Below are 22,320 nucleotides of genomic sequence, written 5' to 3' on the forward strand. Positions count from 1 at the left end.
TTAAAATGATGCACTCTTTATCCTTTTAATACATGCATTACAAGTAGAAACAAAATTTTTAAACATGCGATTTATATATTAAATGCAATAATAATTAGAAAAAAATATTCGACAAATAAAATGCAAACTGATTTGATATTCTACACATATCAAAAATATTCTTGAGCTATAAAACATTCCAATATTTGATGGTTAATAATATACCTGTGGATTCTTTTCCTCGTCAGGCTATATGGAAAAGGTTGGGTAAAAAAATATTGTTAATAAAATTATTTTATTAAAGTAATTTATTTTTAAGCCTCACCAATTAGATTTTAAAAATTTGTGTGTGGTATGTGCGTTTGCTAAAAATAAACTAGCCGTTAAAAAACAATTATCTAAATTAATGTAATGAAAGAATATACGGATAAAACGCACAATTTATCTGCACCTTAACTAGTGATCGGAGGGAGATCAATATTTGTATTGGTTTTGCCTTGTTAGTTTTAGTCTTGGTCTTGAAAAAATATGTCTTAGTCCTGCAGAATAGAGCCTTGGTCTTGGTTTTGCAAAATAATCTCAGTCTTAGTCTAGGTTAATCTAGTCTATTTTTTATCGTGCATCAGCCATGTTTTGAGCTTTTAAAGGACCCCGCAATATCAGATAGGAAAACGGCTTTCTGTGAAACTTTTTCCGACCTACCCCAAAATGTTCTTTAGATCATTTTGATCAAAAGCTCTCATGGCAAGAAAAATTTTTAACGAGTTATTTTCGGGCGATCAAAGTTAAGAAAATATTATAGTTTTAGGATATGACCAGAAAAATGGCTTTCTGTGAACCTTTTTCAAACCACCCCCAAAATGTTGTTTGAAAGGTTCTGATCAAAAGCTTTCACGGTGAAGAACAGCTTGGGCTAGTTTAAAAAAGTTTCACAGAAAGCCATTTTCCTGGTCATATACTTAAACTATAATATATTTGAAACTATAATATTTACTTTGATCGCCCATAGCTCGATAACTATTGGTTAAAAATTTTGGTAGCCACGAGAACTTTCGATCGGAATGATCTAACAAGCATTTTAGGGTGAATTACAAAAAGATTCACAGAAAGCCATTTTCCTATCTAATATTCGGGGTCCTTTCGAATAAGTCTTGTATTATTCCAGAATTTTTGTAGTCTCATTTTTAATAATCATTACAAAGTTAATCAATTTTATATTTATGTATTATTTATATAAAATGATGAGAACAGATAATCAAAGTCTAAACTATGTTATTAGTAGATTAGTTATTGTTTTTCTTTATTTCTCTGGTTTTATTTAAAATGCGAAAGAAAATTTTCTTCTTTAATTTTCAACGCACTAAAGCATGCTTTTAATTATTTTTTAACCGATTTTTCGCATATTACCATCATTAATATCAATTAATCAATCGCGCAATATCCGCACATATTCAGACTAATTTTGCTCATCACTACCCTTAACCGCCTTAAAGCTTCTTTCACAATATTGTGGCGTTCGTTGAAAAGACGGTTTTTGTACCCAAGTCAAAAGTAATATGAGCCATTTAAACGAGAAAAGGCTGAATCTTCACATTCTCGTGATAACTTGTGCAGTGTTGCCAATTTTCAATTCTCAATCCCACTGAACAGACGATAGAAAACCACTAGCAGAAGTTACCAGAATATTTTTCGATTTTTATCACAAAACATTCAATAATTAGCATAAATAATATTAAAATATTAAATTATTTGTCCACTAAAAATTCAGTAAACAAAATTAAAAAATTATAATCATCCATATTAACTTGGACCACCTAGTATGCATACATATTGAATTCCAAAAAACACTTAACTTAACCTTTTCTTTGCGGCCAGCTATAAAGATTTAAAAAAAATTTCCTCGGTTTACGCTTACTAGAAAGTTTTATGACAACATAATTTTATAAGAAATTTTAAAATGTGTCTCTGACTTTTCAAACACCTTGTATTCATATGGATAATAATCAGTAAACAAACATCATTAGTTAGAAGACCACATTTAGAATATGGAAAAAAGAGAATTAGTTTAAATAATAATTATTTATTTTTTATTTAATAATGTTGTAATTATCATTGGCAATGTCGTGCACGTGCTTTTAAAACTACTTACAGAGAATATAAAATGGAAAATGTGTATATCGTTAATTAAATCATTTTAATTATATTGGTATTTGTTAAATTATTAACATTGACAAGTATTTGTGGTAGAAACGATAGTAAGGAAGAGTTTTTCATTAAATATAGTGGCTTAAAAAAACCTAATTGCTGATTCTTTCTTATTAAGAGGGTTTTCCCCTACTGAAATAATACAGTTCTGTACAAATCGGCGCATGAGATCAAACAATTATTCCATCTCAATTTTTTTACGATTCTGTTCAAATTGTCCTAATGATGATAGAAATGCATGTTGCCAGGTCCAAAAGTTTTTTAACAATTTTCTTCAATAAAATAGCCAAAATTATTTATTAAATCTCGCAAAAAAAGATTTCAAGGTTATTTGGATAATTTAGAACAAAAAAGATTTCCTGTAAATTTTCTCTAAAGCTAACGGTCTCAGAGATGAAAAGTATTTTAAGTTCGAAAAAATGCGAAAATGGCCACTTTCAATACTGAAAAACAGTATAAAAAGCCAAAAATTTTAATGTTTAAAATTTTAATCTAAGTAAGAGGTATGGTAGGTGTTATATGAAATTGCAAAAGTTATTTTTCTTGTGGCTTATCTGTTGTAGTTCATCTATTCAACTAAGAGACTCCCACTCTCCAAGCGTCTTACAACTATCTGAACGTATATCGAAGCTTCAACACATGTACATAATACCTCTCACTTCAATGCATTGCTTAACGCATGTAATCTGTCGTACTCGTGATATTTATATGCCTAGATGTAAATCGAACATTCTGTATATATATTCTGCGTGAGTGGAAGAGAGACTTGCTAAATTACACTCATATGTTCAGTCTCTCTTCCACTCACGCGGAGAATATACTAATCGTTCACTTTACATTTAGATATAGACGTCTTCCACGAGTATGACTGAGTACATGCGTTAAGCAATGCATCTAAGTAATAGGTATTATAGATGTTATATAAAATTGCAAAAACATGTCTTACAACTCCAAGCGACTTACATCTAACTCAACGCGTATCGAACCTTCAACCTGCCATACTCTTGGTAGGCCTGTGCCTAGATATAAACTAAACACTAGGTATATGCAAGCACTTAATTAAGGGCCTACGATAAAATAATATACTAAAACAATATGGGACTTTGTTAAGGGATATTTGAAGAATATTTAAGAACTTTGGCAACATTAAAATTTTGCATTTTCGCATTTTTTTCGAACTTAAAATAATTAATATATTTGAAACTATTAATTTTAGAGAAAATTTGTAAGAAAGTTTCAATATGACGTTATCATGCTCATTTGAAAACGCAGCACTTAAACGATAGACTCGACAAAAAGAAGCCACTCGCGAACAAGTTTGTATTAATCCTTTAACAAGGAGTTAATAAAAATAACAAAATCTGTTTAGTCATGGTAGATTGATAATATTGAATATCTGACCGTAGTTTCCAATTAGAATCAACTTTTCTCAATAAATATTGTCGATATTGAAAAAATTAAGGTACTTTGATTTTGTACAAAATTTACATTTTTCGACAAACCTCGTATACAAATAAAAAAATTGATATTTGATTATTTCTTGATTTAATTGAACACACTGTATAAAATTTATTTGCCGAAACAAAAGCAAACTAAATGTTTATACAAGAAATATGCAACTTTTTCATTTAATATAAAAACAACCTTGAAATTTAGTTAGAATGAGGTAATTTTTGTAAGCTTTTGTAAAACAACTTTCAAAAGTTGAATAAAGCAAAATACAATAAATTATACTTTTATACACAAACAGCTTTGCTAAACGACTTACATATAAACATCATCTACATCATCACCATCATAATCAGAGTTCTGCAGGTCAAGGATATTTATAATTCTTTTTTAATATCAAAATGATAAAAAAAGTATATCATTTTATTGATTCAACCAAATATCAATGAAATAATTTGGTGCTATCATTTTAATTACGATTATGGGTACACGGACAATTTTTCAACGAATATTTTCTACTTTCACTAAAAAATCAGCCTTAATCCAAGGCAGAAGTAGAAAAGAAAAAGAAGAGCTGTAGTGTTCTATTTCTATCTCGTTTAGGATTGAAAAAAAATACCTTAGGATATTCTAGATTATATTGGCTGTCCATAAAAGACACACTTAGCTATAGAGCCCATTGTGATACCATATATATGTTTTACCACCTTTTCCGCTGATAATTTCATTTAACGGTTCCTCAATTATGTTGTGAGGCTGAGTGAACTTCCTTGATGACCTAGACCAGTCCATTACAACTATTAATTCAATTAATTTTTGTTTTTTATTGCGACGGCGAGAATCGAACCCGTTGCCCTAAGCATACCGGGAATTGTTTACGCTTTCACCAACTGAGCTACTAAGGTTGACTTTAGTTTTGGCTGAAAAAGATGTAGTAGTGAATATGGACAATTTTCTTTGACGGAAATTTTTGTTTTCCGCTGGCCATAGCCACGGAGATGTGGAGGGAAACAAAGAAGTGGACAGACACTGGTACCTTCTAGAGATTTTGGAAATACTATTAAGGACCATCCATTGATTACGTCACACGTTTAGGGGGGGTTAACGAAATTAGACATTGTGCGACAAGGGGTAGGGGGGGAGCCATAAACTATTTGACGTCACATGTTAAAATTTAAAATATAAATGCAAAATTTTTATGTAAAAGGAATAAAAAATGACATAAAAACCAAGAACTGTTGTTTTATTTTAATTATTTCTATTAAATTATAAAATATGCTACGTCACACCAAGGAGTGGAGGGGCTCCAAAAATGTGACCATCTACGACAGGGAGAAGGGGGGTTTAAAATTTGTAAAGTGTCGCAATTTATGGATGGCCCCTTACCGTTGTTGAATTCTCTAAAAGATATCTTCGACGAAATTTTAACAGTTTTTAACACAGGGCAACTCGATGTACCTCGGGTCGATCAAGCCATAATAATAATAATAATAATAAACTTTATTGTACATTACGTATTATGGATATAGATACATCGTCAAAAAACATATAAAATAAAATAAAATCAATAATTAATTGAAATGTCTGGAACAGCTTGATTGATTTTTTACTTATAATTGTAAAATTCACTTAGAGAGTATAAGGTGTTATCAATTAAAAAGGCCTTTAATTGTCTTTGTACCGTTACACTCTGTTTTTAAACGGCTTGACAAATTGGACAACAAGGAATTTGCACAAGTTGGACTTTTTTTTGTTCTTTCGTAATTAAGGTTTGGAATGAGAATAATCCGGTCCCGGGTATGATGGTCATGGCTAAAATACTTTAAGCTAGCCTACAAATGATGAATTGAAAATGAAATAAACATTTCTCCGTGTACTTTTATTAAATATTATGATATGTTTATACAAAAACAAATCCTTGATAAAAATATTAAATGGTTGATGATTCAACAATTTCTGTTCGAAATTATGGAAGGAAAAAATTATATCATTCAATAAAGGATTTTATTTCTTAATTATTTATTTTCATTGATATAAATGAAACATATCAGTTTCAATGCATATTTTTGAACAACAACAAATTGTATGAGTCAAGCTCACATTTAGTAGGGCGTGAGTTTGATGCATTTTTGACCTCATTATAAAAATACGTTCAAATATACAAAATACAAAATACACTATTTTCTGAATTCATTCAAATTTGTAATAAATAATAAATGTATACATTTTGTAGATTTATGAGAGAAACAAACGTTCTTATTGGTGAGACATCTGAGAAATGACAGAATTTTCATTTCCTTTGAATAATTTGATGGGGAAAGCCGTATTGCACATACGGGTTAATGGAAAAATATATCTATAATATTTCCGGGCTCTTAATAAAATTATTTTCTACTTTTTAGTACAATAAAAGCTAGTCGCTTAAAAAGTATTTTTCATTAAAAATTTTTTTCGATTAATATCTGTATTCTGGGTTTTTTCATTTTAAATAACCCAAACCAGAGATATGGTGCTTACGGCTGGATCTCCAGGAGATTGCCTTCAGGAGCAGTACCATATCAAATTTTTGAAATCGGACAACGCGATCTTAAAATTAAAGAAATGTCCTATATATATACGTTTTTTATATTTATGTAGAATAAATAGCATTCCTTTAAAAATAATTATTAATTTTTTATTATTAAATTAAAAAAAACTCATGAACGTGTTCCCATACTGATATTCCCATATAAAACATACTATAAAATTTGCACCTAATTGGCGCCCTAGCGGGTAAACAGTGATGTTTAGGAAAGAATGTTTCAAACAAAATTTATTTTTATTTTTATAAAGAACAATTTTTATATGTAAACTTTTGTTCTATCTCTAACGGTTTAAAAGATGGGTCCTACCCAAGACTCAATTGACATATGTTGTTCCTTTACGAACTTTACCTGACTTTTTATGTCCTAAGCACGCTGTAAAAATTTCAGCTTGATATCTCTTTTCGTTTTTGAGTTATCGTGTCGACAGACAGACGGGCAGACAGACAACCGAAAATGGATTAATAAGGTAATTATATGCACACCTGTACCAAAATTTTGATGGTAGCATCAATATTTTTGACGTTACAAACTTGAGACTAAATATTTCATATATACATGGTATAAAAATAAGAAAATTACTTATGAACATTATACTACCGACAGTGCACAATACCTGTTAGATTTAATTTTGTTTTTAATGTAAAAAAAATATGTATATTTTTTTCTAAAAATATACACATTTAAAAGAAAGTGGTGTAATAAAAACATAAAATATGCAAATTGATATTATTCATTTACACGAACTTTCTTACTACATCAAAACCATCGCTGATTTTATATTATTATTATTATTACATTGAATGGGTTGACTTGTAGTCGGAAGGAAAAATATGCTTTATTAGTTCCAAGCAATTGCTTTCAATCTAACAAAACATACATTTTTACATTATCTTTTTTGTTACAATCACCGCGTTAGTTGTCAGGGTGTTATTGCAGAGATATTACAAAAAATGTGTTGCAGGCGTTATGATAAAAGACTAATTTTTTGTTATCTCATCATTTTCGATCTATCATTCACGAAAATCATCATGCCGTCCGTACTTTCCGGCGGCTCTGCAGATATGCCATCTTCGCGACTATTTGCAGAATAATTTTCTTCTTACGTTTTAAAATAGTTTGAAATAAACTCAAAAATTTCATTTCAAAGGTAAAAAATTAGCGCCTAGAGAAAAGATCACAAGAGTACTTTTTTGCCTAAAACTGATAAAAAATGCAATAATATTTTTTATTTAGAAAAAATTCAAAATTTTATACTAAGCGCATCCCCCTACCCCTTGTTTACCGGTCGATTTTTATCATTAACGAACTTGGCCTTTCAAATACCAAAACCCTTCTTGATACCAAATTTTATTCAAATCGAACTTAAATTGCGTTTGCTAGAGAGTTTTTCAAAATTCCATCATCAGTATAAAAGCAATAGCTCCACTTCCCTTCAGAAATTCGCTTAAAATGTATATTCTACTTTTCAGTTTTCTAAAATTTACATTTTTAACCCACAACGCAAAAACCGCTATGTCTGTGTGTTTGATTGCATGTCCGTGGCATCGTAGATCCTAGGATGAACCGATTTTGAGTTTTTTTTTTTTTTTGAATGGTAATTTAATTAATAGAGTAGTGTCAAGAAAATTGGTTTAATTTAGAAAGAGATACAAGAAAAAAAAACCGCATTTGTCGGGGGATTTTAAAACTGTGTAAATTTCACTTGTGATAAGTATGATCAATACCTCGCAGGGAAATAACATTTTGTTCGTGTTACAATGTCTAAATAATTCGAGATACCGCGTATTTAGGGGTTCAGCGGAAGGGAATGGCATTTTTTTCGACTTACTGAAGATTACGATGTAACGAGGTTCCACTGTACTATCAACATATATAATTTTATATTGTTTTCAAAGCGCTCGCTTTATTTCAGTTTCGTAAAGTATTTTTTACATAATTTTATTTTGTCATCAAATTTTTTGTTTTTTAATCTTATTTCTCGTGACTATGCTACTCGACTTTTTCAAATACCTACATTAGATGTTATTTTTTTAAAATTGTTTTTGAATGTGTTAATTAAGAGATAATAATTTATAACGGAAAACAAGTTTATTATATAAGCAAATCTGTTTGTTTTTCTCATCAAAAATTTTGTATTTGAATATGTCACTGATTAATTTACAGATAAACCAACCCTAGGCTTGAATCAGTCTTGCAGTCTTGAAACTATCATACTGACGTCATTATTGTTTATCTTTACTTAAATATCTCACTTGAAAAGGAGAGTATATAGCACTTTTACCGGTTTGATTTTGATATGTTCGCTCATTCAGTAATCGAAATGTTACTGAGATGCCAGTAGAATCTTACAAAAAAAACTAAAATCGCAAAACGCGATGTAAAGCTGCCTTTTTGGTATGTTGTTTGCAGCCCTGAAGGAATTGTGAAACTAAGTTTTGTAAGCAAAAAAAAAGCTGTGCTGCGTCTGAAAATTGGACGCATTCCATTCGATTGGAGCATAGCTTTACATCGCGTATAGCGATTTTAATGTAGAATTTTATTAGTGTATGAGAAGCCACATCCATGTTACCTATTATTGTTGTTTTAAGGTAGAGTAACAGCTGGCAGATAAAAAAAACTCAAAGGGATTGTAATCAGTTAAATTTTAATATGGAAAAACTTTTTCCAATTTTTGAGCCAATGTCCAGTTTTTGGTTTCTCAGGCCACCGGCCCACCAGAAATTCTCCCGAACTCCCGTATGGCCAATAATTTTCAATGAAAAGCCTTTTATTAGAGTTAAAGATGTTACAAATAAAGGAAAATGAAAGAAACCGCTCGCATTTTGCTAAAACCTCATGGAATGTGTTTCTAAGGTGTCCACTATCATAAGTAACGCATGCGTTAGTGGCGCATATGTTTCTATTTGTTAATAAACAATAAATTTTTTATTCAATGGGACGGTTAATGTTAAAGTTTACTTACAAAATTAATAAATAGGTAACTTGAATAACGTATATGTTATACATTTGTAAGAGTTTTCGATTATTTGACAGACACTTAACATTTACGTCATACAAGTTGCCTAATTACTAATTTTTTAAGTGAACTTTAACATTGATTGTTTCAATAAATTAAAAATTTATTGTTTATTAACGAATGGGTAACTAACTCTTGTTTATTAACATTTGCGCCACTAACTCATGGAAACACATTCCATTGGCATGCATTTTGAAACATTTTGGCAAAATGTTTCTTTCATTTTTCTTTATTAGTCGATTTTTGTAACATCTTTTACTGTACTATTTATGATACAACAAAAATTAAAAAAAAATTCCACAGTGTAAGAACAAATAAATATTTCACACACACATTATTTTAAAAATCTAATTGGAGGATATTTTTTATTAAAAAAAAGACGAATATGCAATTTAATATGAATTATGAAGACAAGAAGCAATATTATTATATGGTTTTTGTTTGAAATTACTTACTTGAAATCCTTTTTGTCTTGGTTGACAACAAAGGCATCCAATAATAAAAACAATTGCACATAGTGCAAATGTAACGGAAAATAATACTGCTGACCATTCCCATTCGTTCTTGTTGTCACCTATAATCAAATACATCACATATTATTATTTATTATTCAAAAATGTATAGACTATCAATTGATTTTTATTTTATTTTTAACATAAGGGGGAGGTGGGGATCAGTGGAATAACCAATCGTTGCATTTGTATATAATTCCAAGAAAATTTTAGATAGAATTATCTGGATTTATTAACTTAACCAGGCTAAATAATAATAATTTAATAATTAAAATAATAATAATAATAATTTAATAATTTGAGCAATTCAAAAATAAAGACTAATAAAGACCAATCTCACTGATCCTCTTTCCATAACACTCGAAATAGGGATAGGGATTGTTTTACACAGGTATATGTACAGTTTTATTAAATGTAAAATAGTCATAATTCATTGAGTACATCAGATGGCTCTGAAATGTATTTTTATCATTTTTACATTCACCATTTTTACAGAAATCTTTAATTTATGGTTCAAAATGATGGTCATAGATGGTGCAGTTAAATGACAAACTAAATTTAATTTTTTTAATGTATCTAAATTATAGCACATGTGTTAGTCTGATGTATCAGCCATATTATTGTAGAGTTTCAATCAAAATCCATTCAGTAGTTTTTACGTGAAAGCATCCAAACAAACAACTTTACTTTCACATTTATAATATAAAAAAATAGGGAAGAGGGATAGGGGTATATTTTTTTTGATTGTATTAGACAACTACCTTAGCAGCTGATGTCAACGAAAGCAATGACATACTTGCGAAATAAGACAAAAGGGTGGTAAACTTTGACGAGTATACTCGGCGAGGATATTCCGCGAGAGTGTGGATCAGAGATGAGATATCGATTGAGGATATTGCTCAATGTATATAAGATTTTGTACTACATCTCAGAAAGTATCACACCAAACGTCAAAGGGACCTGATTTTTATATTTTTTGAATCAAAATTATTCTAACAATCATTTTTATTCAAATCGGTGATAAAAAATTTTCCGAAGGATTCTTAAGGGAAGTTATGCTTAATTTGATTGTTATAATGAATACAATAATTAGACCGCATCAACAAGACTAGTTTTTATTTATTTCATGCATATAATTTAGTTCGGGAAGTTGCGGTTTTGAAGATAGGGAACTACATTTACTAGAAGTGCAATAAATTAATGAACGAACTATCAGATTCAAGCTTATGTGTTTCAATATAGACAATGGAATTTGGCAGAGAGGTGAATCAAACTTGTTATTTTTAAGATATTATAAAAATTTATTATGTATATTATTTCATTTTTGAAGGTTTACGAATGCAATCATGGTCATTCATTTTTATACAATAACATTTCTGATAAATATTTAATTTTATATGAAACAACATACAGAGTGGGTCAGAGAAGTGTGTGATTTTGAAAATGGTGTAAAAAGAAATGATATCAATTTTTTTCGAATTAATTTTTTATCACCTTGAATAACATAAAAAAATATTTAAACAAATGCAATTAAAAATTTACTAAGTTAATTGTTGAAATATCCTATATAGACAGTCATATCATAATTTTAGTCCCAAGCTCATAACGCTTAGAAATTTTTATGATACGAACAAAGTGTTGGTATAGGAATTCATAAAAAATCATCTAATTAGTTCAGTTTCTAATGTCTGTACGTTACCACGATAATTCAAAAACGAAAATCAAGCTGAAATTTTTAAGGCGTGTATAGTGCGTAAAAAGTGAGTTTGAATTTGTAAATGACCAACATAGGTCATCAGGTTCTTCTCTTTTTATGAATGGTGGATTGGCTTGTTACAGCGTGTACAAAATTACACATTTATTTGCCCAGTCTGTAGTACAATGACTAATCATAAACAATGATGATTGAGAATATAACCAAATCTCTCCCCCTATCTAATTGCATACAATTTTATCATTAACTATTTACCACAACAATACGTATTTTTCCTATGTGAATTTCTTCCTCTCTGCAAAAAAAATTATCAAAGATCTGTTGCTTAAATCTTACATCATCGTTTTTAAAATTCATTAAAGACATTGAGGATAATGATTGATTTCAGTTAATTAATAATTTATTTATGTATTATGTATTGTAAAGGTATGTGAAAATTAGATGAAATTTTTCCAAAACGAAATTTCCTAATTTTCAAGGTTTTCGGGTAGAATAATTCCAAATTTCTGACTCTAATCTTAGCAAAATTTACTATCACATTTCTGATAATCTTAGCACAATTTACTATCACATTTTTACCAATTTTTGAAATAACTTGAAATTATTTGCACTTTATTTTTAACTTTGATTATGAATTTTGTTATAACTTCATAAATGTAAAAGAAAAATAAGAATAATCTTTTTTGATATCTGTCTCGTTTTTTGAAATATCGAAAGCTAAATAATTAAACAAAATTTTCATTTTTCTATATTTTGAAAATTACTTCAAATATTGAATATATTTTTCTATATTTTGAAAATTACATCAAAAGTAAAAATATATATTTTTTTTAAATTTGTATCCCGACTTACGTACTCATACATCCTAAATTAGTCGGGCACAACGGGTTTTTTTTTTGTTTTCAAGAATTTATTAAGGTTTCAACTTTAATTTAAGTAGTTTTTTTTTTATTTTCCACCGACTAGTTTTGGAAAAATCTATGAAAACATATCATCCATCTACCGTTTTTCCATAAGAACAATGTTAAATATGGCTACTTTTGAAGTCATTTATTTATTTTAAAAATCCTGAAACCCCTCTTAGTTTTTTTAGAATTCATTTAGATTTAGTTCAACTTCATATAAAAAAATCAAGCCTTTTATCCAAAATTGCCCTTGCGCTCGTACATCCTAAAAAATTCCATTAAAAAATCGACTTGACCTTGAAGTGACCTTCATGGTAAAAGTTAAGATCAAATCCAAGATTTAGATTTTACGAGCGAAATCCTAAAACTATTGTCTTGGTCATTTTTTCAGTCATTATTTTCTAAAATTCAGGAAGTTTTTGAACTCTTTGAACATCCTGTATGTTTACCAAATTATTATTAACACAATACATTGCAATAATTTGACTCGTACATTCGATTTTTCATGGTAGTCTCGTTCGGTTAATTTTCCGTAAATAATAATGCGGATTGCGGAAAACTGACCATAAGTGGATGATGAATCTCAAATGAATAAAAATCGATACTAAGGATTCAAAAGAATAAATAAGAAACTATCTCTATCTCGAACTTCTGTCAGCAGCCTCTCAAAATAAGTAGGTAGTTTGTAGAACTAAAAACAATTTAGTGTTCATCAACTCATTGACGTAAATATAATTCATTGTAAATAATTATTGATATAAACTAATGACGTTATACCACAGTCGGTACAGAAATTAGATCGTGAAATTTCGAATGAATACAAATACAATTTATCATATTCAATTAATTTTTATGAAAAAATTAATTTTTTAATTATTGATCTCCTAATTACAATTCTTTTCATTTATTTATTATTTGTAAACACAAAAATTGCACAATTACTATGTTTAACAAAGTATAATCAAAGAGGTTATAGCTGTTTCATTTTAAGAAAATTTATGATTCATATTTAGCAAGTATACAAAGAATTTTTTTTGTCTTTGAGCTAAAAATAATTATTGGTTAATCATGTTAATCATTATTTTTTAATTCTGGTGATTTTTCTCAGATTTATTACTACACGTAAGTTCAAAGGATTAAAAGAGCAAGCTAAATTTATTCGATTACTAATAATTCACAGGAAAATTTTACTTTGTGTAAAGTAAGTTACAGCTAATTTTGTGGAAGTAACTATATTAGTAGTTGTCTTGCCAATTCAATTTATGATAAATCCAAGTGCAGTGAAGGGCAGCTGTATTGACTTACCCTCCTCCCCTCGGTACGGCCGTGGATCCTGCCTGATATCTAATTATCATAAGGTACCCTTTTTTTCTTAAAGAAATTCCATCATTTTTACTAATTATCTTTTAATCACTTTAAATTTCTTTTTTATGAAGTTTAACATAAGCAAATTTAGTTTAATTTCTATAGATAATTGAAGTTATTCAACGCAGACCGCAGTATTCCCAGTGTTATTTAAACCACTTCCTGTCGAAATTAATCTTTCAGTGTTCCAATATTATTTTGATCAAACGCTTTCACAGTATAAATGCAATGCTAGAGTATTCACTGCTCCACTGATTTACATTTTCACGCCAAAACCGTTGAACCAATAAATAGGACCCTGGGAAATGACAGAGTACTTTTTGTTTCGAAAATAAAACATGGAAGGGTTAAAATAGAGGAAAGTAGGAAAAACATCCCTTAAACTATTCTTTTCACTTTTATTCACGCTAATGTGTTGCGGTTTTTTCTCATTTATTATATATCATAAACCTTTCAAGATGTTATTTTGGAATTTAGTTAAGATCTTAAACGAGGGCCATTCAAAATATTTTAAAAAAATTCTTTAAAAACAAATAACTTAAAAAAAGAATACTTGATTTGGAATTTGAAGGAACAAATTTGAAACCTATACAAATGTAATAGTTAAAGGGGAATATAATTTTGAAAAATCGACCATAGGAAGTAAATTCTCTTTCTTTTACATTAAGAACAAAATTATTATTAGAGCCAAGTATTTGACATAAACTAAGATGAAATTTTTGATATAATTTTTGTTTTTTTGCATTCTTATAATCGATGTAAGTAGAAAAGAAAATCTTACTTAGCACTTAGCACTATCTATCTTTTTTTACTTACACCGAGTGTAAGTAAAATGTGTATGCAAAAAGAACATAATATATAATTTTCACGTGAGTCGAAAAACTATTACTCCAGGCGCTGCCCATAAGATCTGTATGTATGCAAGTCGTATTTGACTCGGAGAATAATTAACTTTTATGTTTTTCAGGGCATGGATTACAATTTTTTGATAATTTGTTTAAACTAACGAACCAAAAATTTCCTCCTAATCTACAAACCAAAAAAAATTAAAATTAGTGGTCTCTCCGGATCGTATATATGACTTGATGTAATATACAAAATGTTCGATTTACATCTAGGCATATAAATATCACGAGTATGACATAATACATGCGTTAAGCAATGCATCTAAGTGAGAGGTATTATATACATGTGTTTAAGCTTCGATATGCGTTGAGATAGTTGTAAGAAGTTTGGAGAGTGGGAGTTTCTTAGTTGAATAGATGAACTACAACAGATAAGCAACGATACAAGCCACTTTTGCAATTTCATATTACACCTATAATACCTTTTACTTAGATGCATTGCTTAACGAATGTACTCTGTCATACTCGTGGTAGTTATATGCCTAGATGTAAATCGAACATTCTGTATAAAAAACATTTACAGTTATTTATTACTTTATTCATCATAGAATGTCTTACTTTACACATATTTCAAGGTTTTGAATAGTAGAGTTAAAAAAATATTCTCTTTAAGAAAAAAGGGATTATAAAAATAACAATTCCATTCATTGAATAAAATTAAAATGTACTTATTACATTGTTATAAATGTTTTAATAAATATTATACAAAAAATAATTTAATAAATAATATTTTTATTTTAATAAAAAAAAAGTGTCTAATTGTAATCATTCTGATTCATAATATTTAAATCTATTATCTTGAATGTCTTATGTCCGATGCCCAGTAACAAAAGGGATAATAATGAGTAAATTCCAGTTTTTTTTAAATTCAGATTTTTGTAAATTTATGAGATATGCCAAATGGGTGAAAATGATTATTTCTAGTAAACAAGAAGTAATCTGGAAATTTATTGGAATTTTCAAAAAAAAAAAAAAACAAAAAAAACAAAATGAATACTTGAATAAAATATACCGAACTTTATAATACGAAAATATACAAATATTACTTCTTTTTCTAAAATAATGATAGCCTAAATTCGTTCTTATAACATACAAGCTAAAGTCCCGTCTTAATCTGTGCAAGTCCTGCGATTCAACCGTTTCGGCGATTAACCGAAACTACTAGACAAAAATTTTTTTTTAATTTGGCATTCTGGTATAAATACCGTGTAAACATTGCAATATTATTAAACCATGTATATGAAATATATCAAGGTATACTAAGTTTAGTCCCAAGTTTGTAACGCTTAAAAATATTGATGCTATGAACAAAATTTTGGTATAGGTGTTCATAAAATCACCTAATTAGTCCATTTCCGGTTGTCTGTCTGTCGGCTGTCTGCCTGTCTGCCCGTCTATCATCACGATTAAGCAAAAACAAAAAGAGATATCAACCTGAAATTTTTATAGCGTACTGAGGACGTAAAAAGTGAGGTCGAGGTCGTAAATGAGCAACATGGGCCAATTGGGTCTTGAGTCCGTAGGTCCCATCTTGTAAACCGTTAGAGATACAACAAAAGTTATAAAAAATTAAACAACTTTTGTTTGAAACATTTTTCGTAAACATCACTGTTTATCCGTGAGAGCGCAAATTATGCCCAAATTGTATAGTATGTATTATATGGGTATATCAGTTATGTATGTGTGACATGTATGTATGTGTAAAGAGTAATCATCACTGTCTATACATGGTATTTCAACAATTAACTCAGTCAATTGTTTGTTTTCACTTGTTTATTATGAAATTGGTATGTAGTGGATTACTGACTTAAAAAATTCTATGTAATAGATTGTGGACTTAATGAAATAAAAAATATTGCTTTTCGTCAGTATGGTTAATTAAAGAATATTATCACATATTTTGATTATTAAATATATATCTGTAAAAATAAGATATTGCGCTTATATTTAAAATTAAAAAGTTCCCTCGGTTTTCCCTCTTTTGTACATACTACATCTTTTAGGCACCACTTATTTGCCATACTATAATATTTGAGTAAGCAATTACATACGCATTTCAATATTAGAGACGAGAATTTGAAAATCGAAAATAAATAACATTGGACTGTATACCTTTAACGAAAAAACGTGATATATGAATATTCAACGGGTTTCGCCTAATTTGTTTATAGTAATAAAAAGAATAATAAAACAAAGTTAACGTTAATTAATAAAAGAGAAATCACCATTAATAAGTAATAATCTTAATTAAATTATATTTACTTATTATTATTATATATTATTTATCGGTACATACTTTAAGAATGAAATAATAACGGAGCGAAGCGGAGGTACATTTTATATTATTTATATGAATTGTGACTAATTACAGTTATCATCAATTTTATATTTTATTTATACAACTTTATTATTTAAAATAACTTGGATTATATGATATTATATATGCAGCCTCGTTGACGAGGTTAATTCATTATTTTATTAAACATCGCCAGTAGCTTAAAAATTGGATTCTCGATTCTTTCTACTCATGATCAAAACCATATTCAAACTTATCTTTCCAATAAAGCCAGATTGATTGATTTATTAAAAACGTTTTTCTTTGTTTTATTTTAATTTAAAGTTTTGAAACTTAAGATATTTCGATACCAAAAAAAATGCAAATTATCCAAAAAAAAATTTATTAATCAATCCTTAAATTTATTTATTCATCCTTAAAATGCTTCATACTTAATTTGAAAAAAATTAAAGTCATTTTTTTACCAAAAAAGGGCACATTTCTCATAAACCGTACAGAGAATCGACATGAATTTTTCACAAAAGACCTATCGATACAAGAGTGATTGATTAATTAATAAATAAAATTTTAAATTTTTGTTATCGTTTTCATTTCAACTCTTTAAGGTATTTCGATACCAAAAATTGAAAATGATACCAAAGATTTGAAATTTTATTTATTAATTAATCATTTGTGAAAAATTCATATCGATATCAGTACGGTTTAGGAGAAATTATCTATCAAAGTCAGTGTTATTACCAAAAAAAGTTTTCCATTTTTATGCATAGTTCTTAATTGTGGTATGATTTTAAAGCTTAAAACTTGAGGAATATTGATAAAAGTTTTAAATGTTAAAACATTTTTAGAAGCACTTATTGACTTAAATCCAACATTTATTACGACCTCTTCTTATACCACCATGTAAAAAGAGCTGTTTTTAATAATTTATTTATCGTAAACCGTACAGAGAATCGATTTGAAATGTACATAGAAGACGGTATTAAATACTCATTAATTGACACACAAAACTTCATTTTTTGGCAACACTTTCATTTTGGTATCAAAACACCTTAAAAAATCCTCTTATAAAGATTCCTTATTTCTCCATCATTATTCTTAGTCAAATTATAATCGCTCAAGGAAATAGCATTAAAGACGTTAGCATTAAGGAAAATATTTTAAACTTCCGTTTCAAATTTTCAAGATTGATTCTGTTAGAACTAGAGGAAATTAGACGAACATTAAAAGTAAAATTTTTTACCATAGTTTTCGAAATTCGTTACCAAAAGATTTAGAGGAAATCATTGATAGAAGAAATGATTATTAATTATATCTTAACACAAATGCCATTCATTTCATCAGTTTACATGTATTTTAGGAAAAAACGAGTTTCGCTTGTTATAACTTTCTTTATAAGAAAATACTTGCCATGCTTTTAACAAATGAATATTAGTTTTCCAATTTAATCCTAAGGAAATTAGCCTTGTTACATAATAAAGCATACCTATATCAGTAAAAAATTTATAAAAACGAAAACTTTAACAACTCAAATCAAACTCAAATTTCTGTACGCGGTATTATACAATTAATATGTTTCTAAAGGACATTAATGAGAATGCATAAACAGTCAAACCTGGTTAATTGAGAACTGGGTATGTGAGAAAACTCTATAAGTGTGAGTAATAGCCAGGACCTGTCATTTTAAGCTCCCAAAACCTCTATTAGCGAGAAACAGAAACCTCTGCAAGAGAGACTGCTACTTATTTATACCTCTATAAGCGACAGTCGAGCTTTAGTTTTTTATATTATTTAGGAGGAACTATAGCTACAATAAAAATATATTTACTACATATTTACTACATTCGTACTTGCTGTGACTTGTTATTGCTGCGTACCTCTATAAGAGAAAAACGCTACCCATATACCTGCATTAGCGAGAAACTCGAATTAGTGAGAAACCTCTATGAGCGAGAATGAGATTGTGCTCCCTTGAACTCGCGCTTATTCAGCTTTGACTGTACACGATTTAAAGCTGATCCTTAAAAAGTCATTTTGTGCGAACGTCCTTAATCCGTATTCAATTTTTATTATATTCATTCTATAATGTATGGTTTTGATTAACATTGTGTATCTCTTGCGAAAGAGCTAAGTTTATGAACGTCATAACTAAAGAAATATTTTATAACTAGCTCGTCCCATGCGGAGTTAATAATAGTAACCGCTTCCGTAGTTACCGTAATCCGTGGCTACACTGTACTCGTGTCTAAAAACAACAAATTTCGTAGAAAAATTATTATTTAAAATTTTTAATTTATGAAATTTTTTCGTTATTTATTTGTCCATCGTGTTTTTTCCTAAGCGGTACATTTTTAAATTGTGAGTGTATTTTTCGTCAAACCTAGACATAATAAGCTTGAAAATGAAGAACGAATCATGAAATTTGATAAAGAGAGATAAGGGTAGGACAGAAAAAAGCTTGCTAGAGTAATAATATATAGCGAATTGCGAGGCTATTTGTATCTATGACAATGAGGCATGTAGTGTTAAAAGGCACGCACAGTTGGATGCAGAAGAAAGGGTTTATTGTTTATATAATTATTTAACGTGATAACAGCATGTATGATAGGGAAAGGCGAAGATGTTACGTGACGTCACGTACACTCATAATATATTAATTTAATTACAATTTTTATTGTTATAAAACAATAATTTTCAATTTAATATGATGCCATTTTTTAACGTAAATATAAACAAAATTTTCCATTTGATTTTTCATGGTATGCGAATATAAATTGTCTTTAGTTTACTTATCGAAGACTTCAATTAAGTATTCGATGAAATTAATGAGTTTTATAAAGTATTGAAGTTTCAAAATATTTCATTTTCCACAACGTAATCCTCCGGACAATTGGAAAAACCGTTTTTCCAATTTTCCGGGGCGTTGCATTGTGGAAAATGAAACTTTTGAACTTGTCTGTTAATTTGACTTTATTTTGAGTCGATTGGTGAAAATCCCATCTTTCTAGCAAGTATAGAACCGAAAATCGTTTATCTTGCATAGTTTTTCGCGCACTGATCCCGAATTCGAGGATGTAACTGAAGATGCAACCCCATTAAAAACATTGCAACCATCCCTAGAAGTGGCAATGATAAACATTTAGAAAATTTTAAATTACATTTCGGAAATCGTGTCTTGGTAGTTTTTGGGGCCGCTTTTCATAAATTCAAGGTCAAAAATCAACCTTTATGTGCTTTCAACCACATTAAAACCACCCCTAGAAGTAATAATGATTAAAAAAATGTAGAAAATTTAAAATTTTTTTCAGTTAGGGGTGGTTTTAATGTTGGTGCAACCACATAAACGTTGCTTTTTCAAGACACGATTTCCGAAGTGAAATTTAGAATTTTCTAAATATTTATCATTGTCACTTCTAGGGGTGGTTTTCATGGGGTTCCAACCATCTTCAGTTACTTTTTACTCGGGAGACGATTTTCGAGGTGAAATTTTGATTTTTTTTCACTGTTACTATTTCTAGTGCTTTGGAGATGGGAAAACTACCTCAATTTTCTCAGTTTTCTTTGAAATGCTTAGGTAAGTGCGGCTGAATGTTCCTGAAGGTCTAAAGACCACGTAAACAAAAAATTTTTGAAATCTGAGCTGTCCCACCACTTTTTCTTTTAAGAACATCCCTAAATTAGAAAGAAATAAATAAATAACATTTACTGTCAATTTAAAATGCAGTTTCATTGATTACAAAATCGTGTATTTTAGAGTGTATATGTATAGTTTTAAAAACATATGATATGTAGTAGGTACTTGACTTGAAGAATTTTAATTATTTGTAGTGTTTTTATTAATTTATATTATAACAAAACATAATCAAAATATATTATAAATTTACATATATTATTTTAAATATGCATGTGGTGTGTGTATTTTGAAAAAGTAGCACATGTGTGTGCAAACACATAAACATCAAACCACCATTGATTGTATACGTATTAGTTAGTTTTTTTTTTATTTGTAACCATCAAACACCGAAATAAAAATTATCTTACAAGTGAAATATTTTTAAACAAATCCAACGAAATTTTTCGGGTACGGAACCCCTAAACCGCACTTGAAACATATCTAAGAACATTCTCCAATAAATTACCTTTTTCCTTCTCCAAACGGAACCGGTTTTGAAAAACATCGCCTATTTTTTAGTTGTTCCGGGTACGGAATCATAAACTCGCACTTGAAACATAGCTAAGAATACTTTCCATTAAATTACCTTTCAAACGAAAAAAAACAACCAAAATCGGTTCATCCGTTTAGGCGCTACGATGCCATAGACAGACACACACATATAGCGACCACTTGGTTAAGGGATTAAAAAAAGGAGTGCACTAGTGTAGAAAGTGAGATTTTCCTGATGGATGTGAAATACAAATGTATAATCATTATTGGGAAAATCAAATAATATTTGATTGTTGATAAAATGTTTGGTTGAAACTTACTGTTACAAATAATTTTGGCTTATCAAAACAGGCAATAACCGCTATCAGTTCGCATTTAGAAAATTGTGCGTTTTCCATGAAATCGTAAACAGTAAGCTATAGGAAATTTTATGGTATTTGAAAAAGAATTACATTTTACATCTACTGTTGCCATTAAATACAGGATGTTCTATTTAAGTGAAACAATGATTACTGTTTAAAATTTCGTATTTCTTTAGTCATAATTTTAAGACAACCTGTATATGTTATTCAATTATTAACAATTGCGACACAAAACTCAATCGATTAGTAGACTCCAAGATGAAATTGGTTTGAAAAACGGATATTAGATTTGAGAAGTTTTTCAAAAAATAAAGAATATTTCGAAAACTGTGAATTTTAAGAGAGGTAAACCCAAGTGAAACTCAATTTTATATTGACCGTAGAAACTAAAAATAATATAATATACAGGATGTCCCAATAAAAAATGCACAACTTTGATACTTCTGGTATTTTTCTCTGTATTACGCAAATAATCTTAAAATGTACTGCCGATAGGCCTCCATCTATCTATCACAGAAAGAAAGTTTTCTTAAAAACAAAGTTTAGCATTCAAAACTAGTTTAGAATTCGCGCAGGTTGTTATGGACATTACCTAAAGCTGTGTGTGTTGACCAGATTTCAGTGTTTGATTATTAAATGCACTAGTATAATGTACTACCTGTACGTAGATAATTGAAACTATGTATGTTGTGTGACTTGTTACATTATTTTTCATTTATGTATTCATAAATATATCTAAATTTATTTGTCAACAAATTTACACTCGAATAAAAAGTGCCCATATATACCTTACGTTGACTGTAGAAATATTAGTAGTCGAAGAGGCCATAGCAAGTTTTCTCTGATCAGAGTGATCCCTTAAAAT

General features: G+C 29.0%; 1 protein-coding gene across 1 annotated transcript in view; it reads right to left on the reverse strand.

Moving 5' to 3' along the window:
* The window catches only part of LOC123296180, a 56,652-nt gene that overhangs the window by 22,927 nt on the left and 11,405 nt on the right, over positions 1-22,320 (reverse strand). Inside the window, exon 2 of the mRNA XM_044877641.1 lies at positions 9,690-9,808. Coding sequence (XP_044733576.1) covers positions 9,690-9,808 — 119 coding nt within the window. The remainder of the gene's footprint in view (positions 1-9,689; positions 9,809-22,320) is intronic.

Source organism: Chrysoperla carnea, chromosome 3 (assembly GCF_905475395.1).
Source record: "Chrysoperla carnea chromosome 3, inChrCarn1.1, whole genome shotgun sequence".
NCBI lineage: Eukaryota > Metazoa > Arthropoda > Insecta > Neuroptera > Chrysopidae > Chrysoperla > Chrysoperla carnea.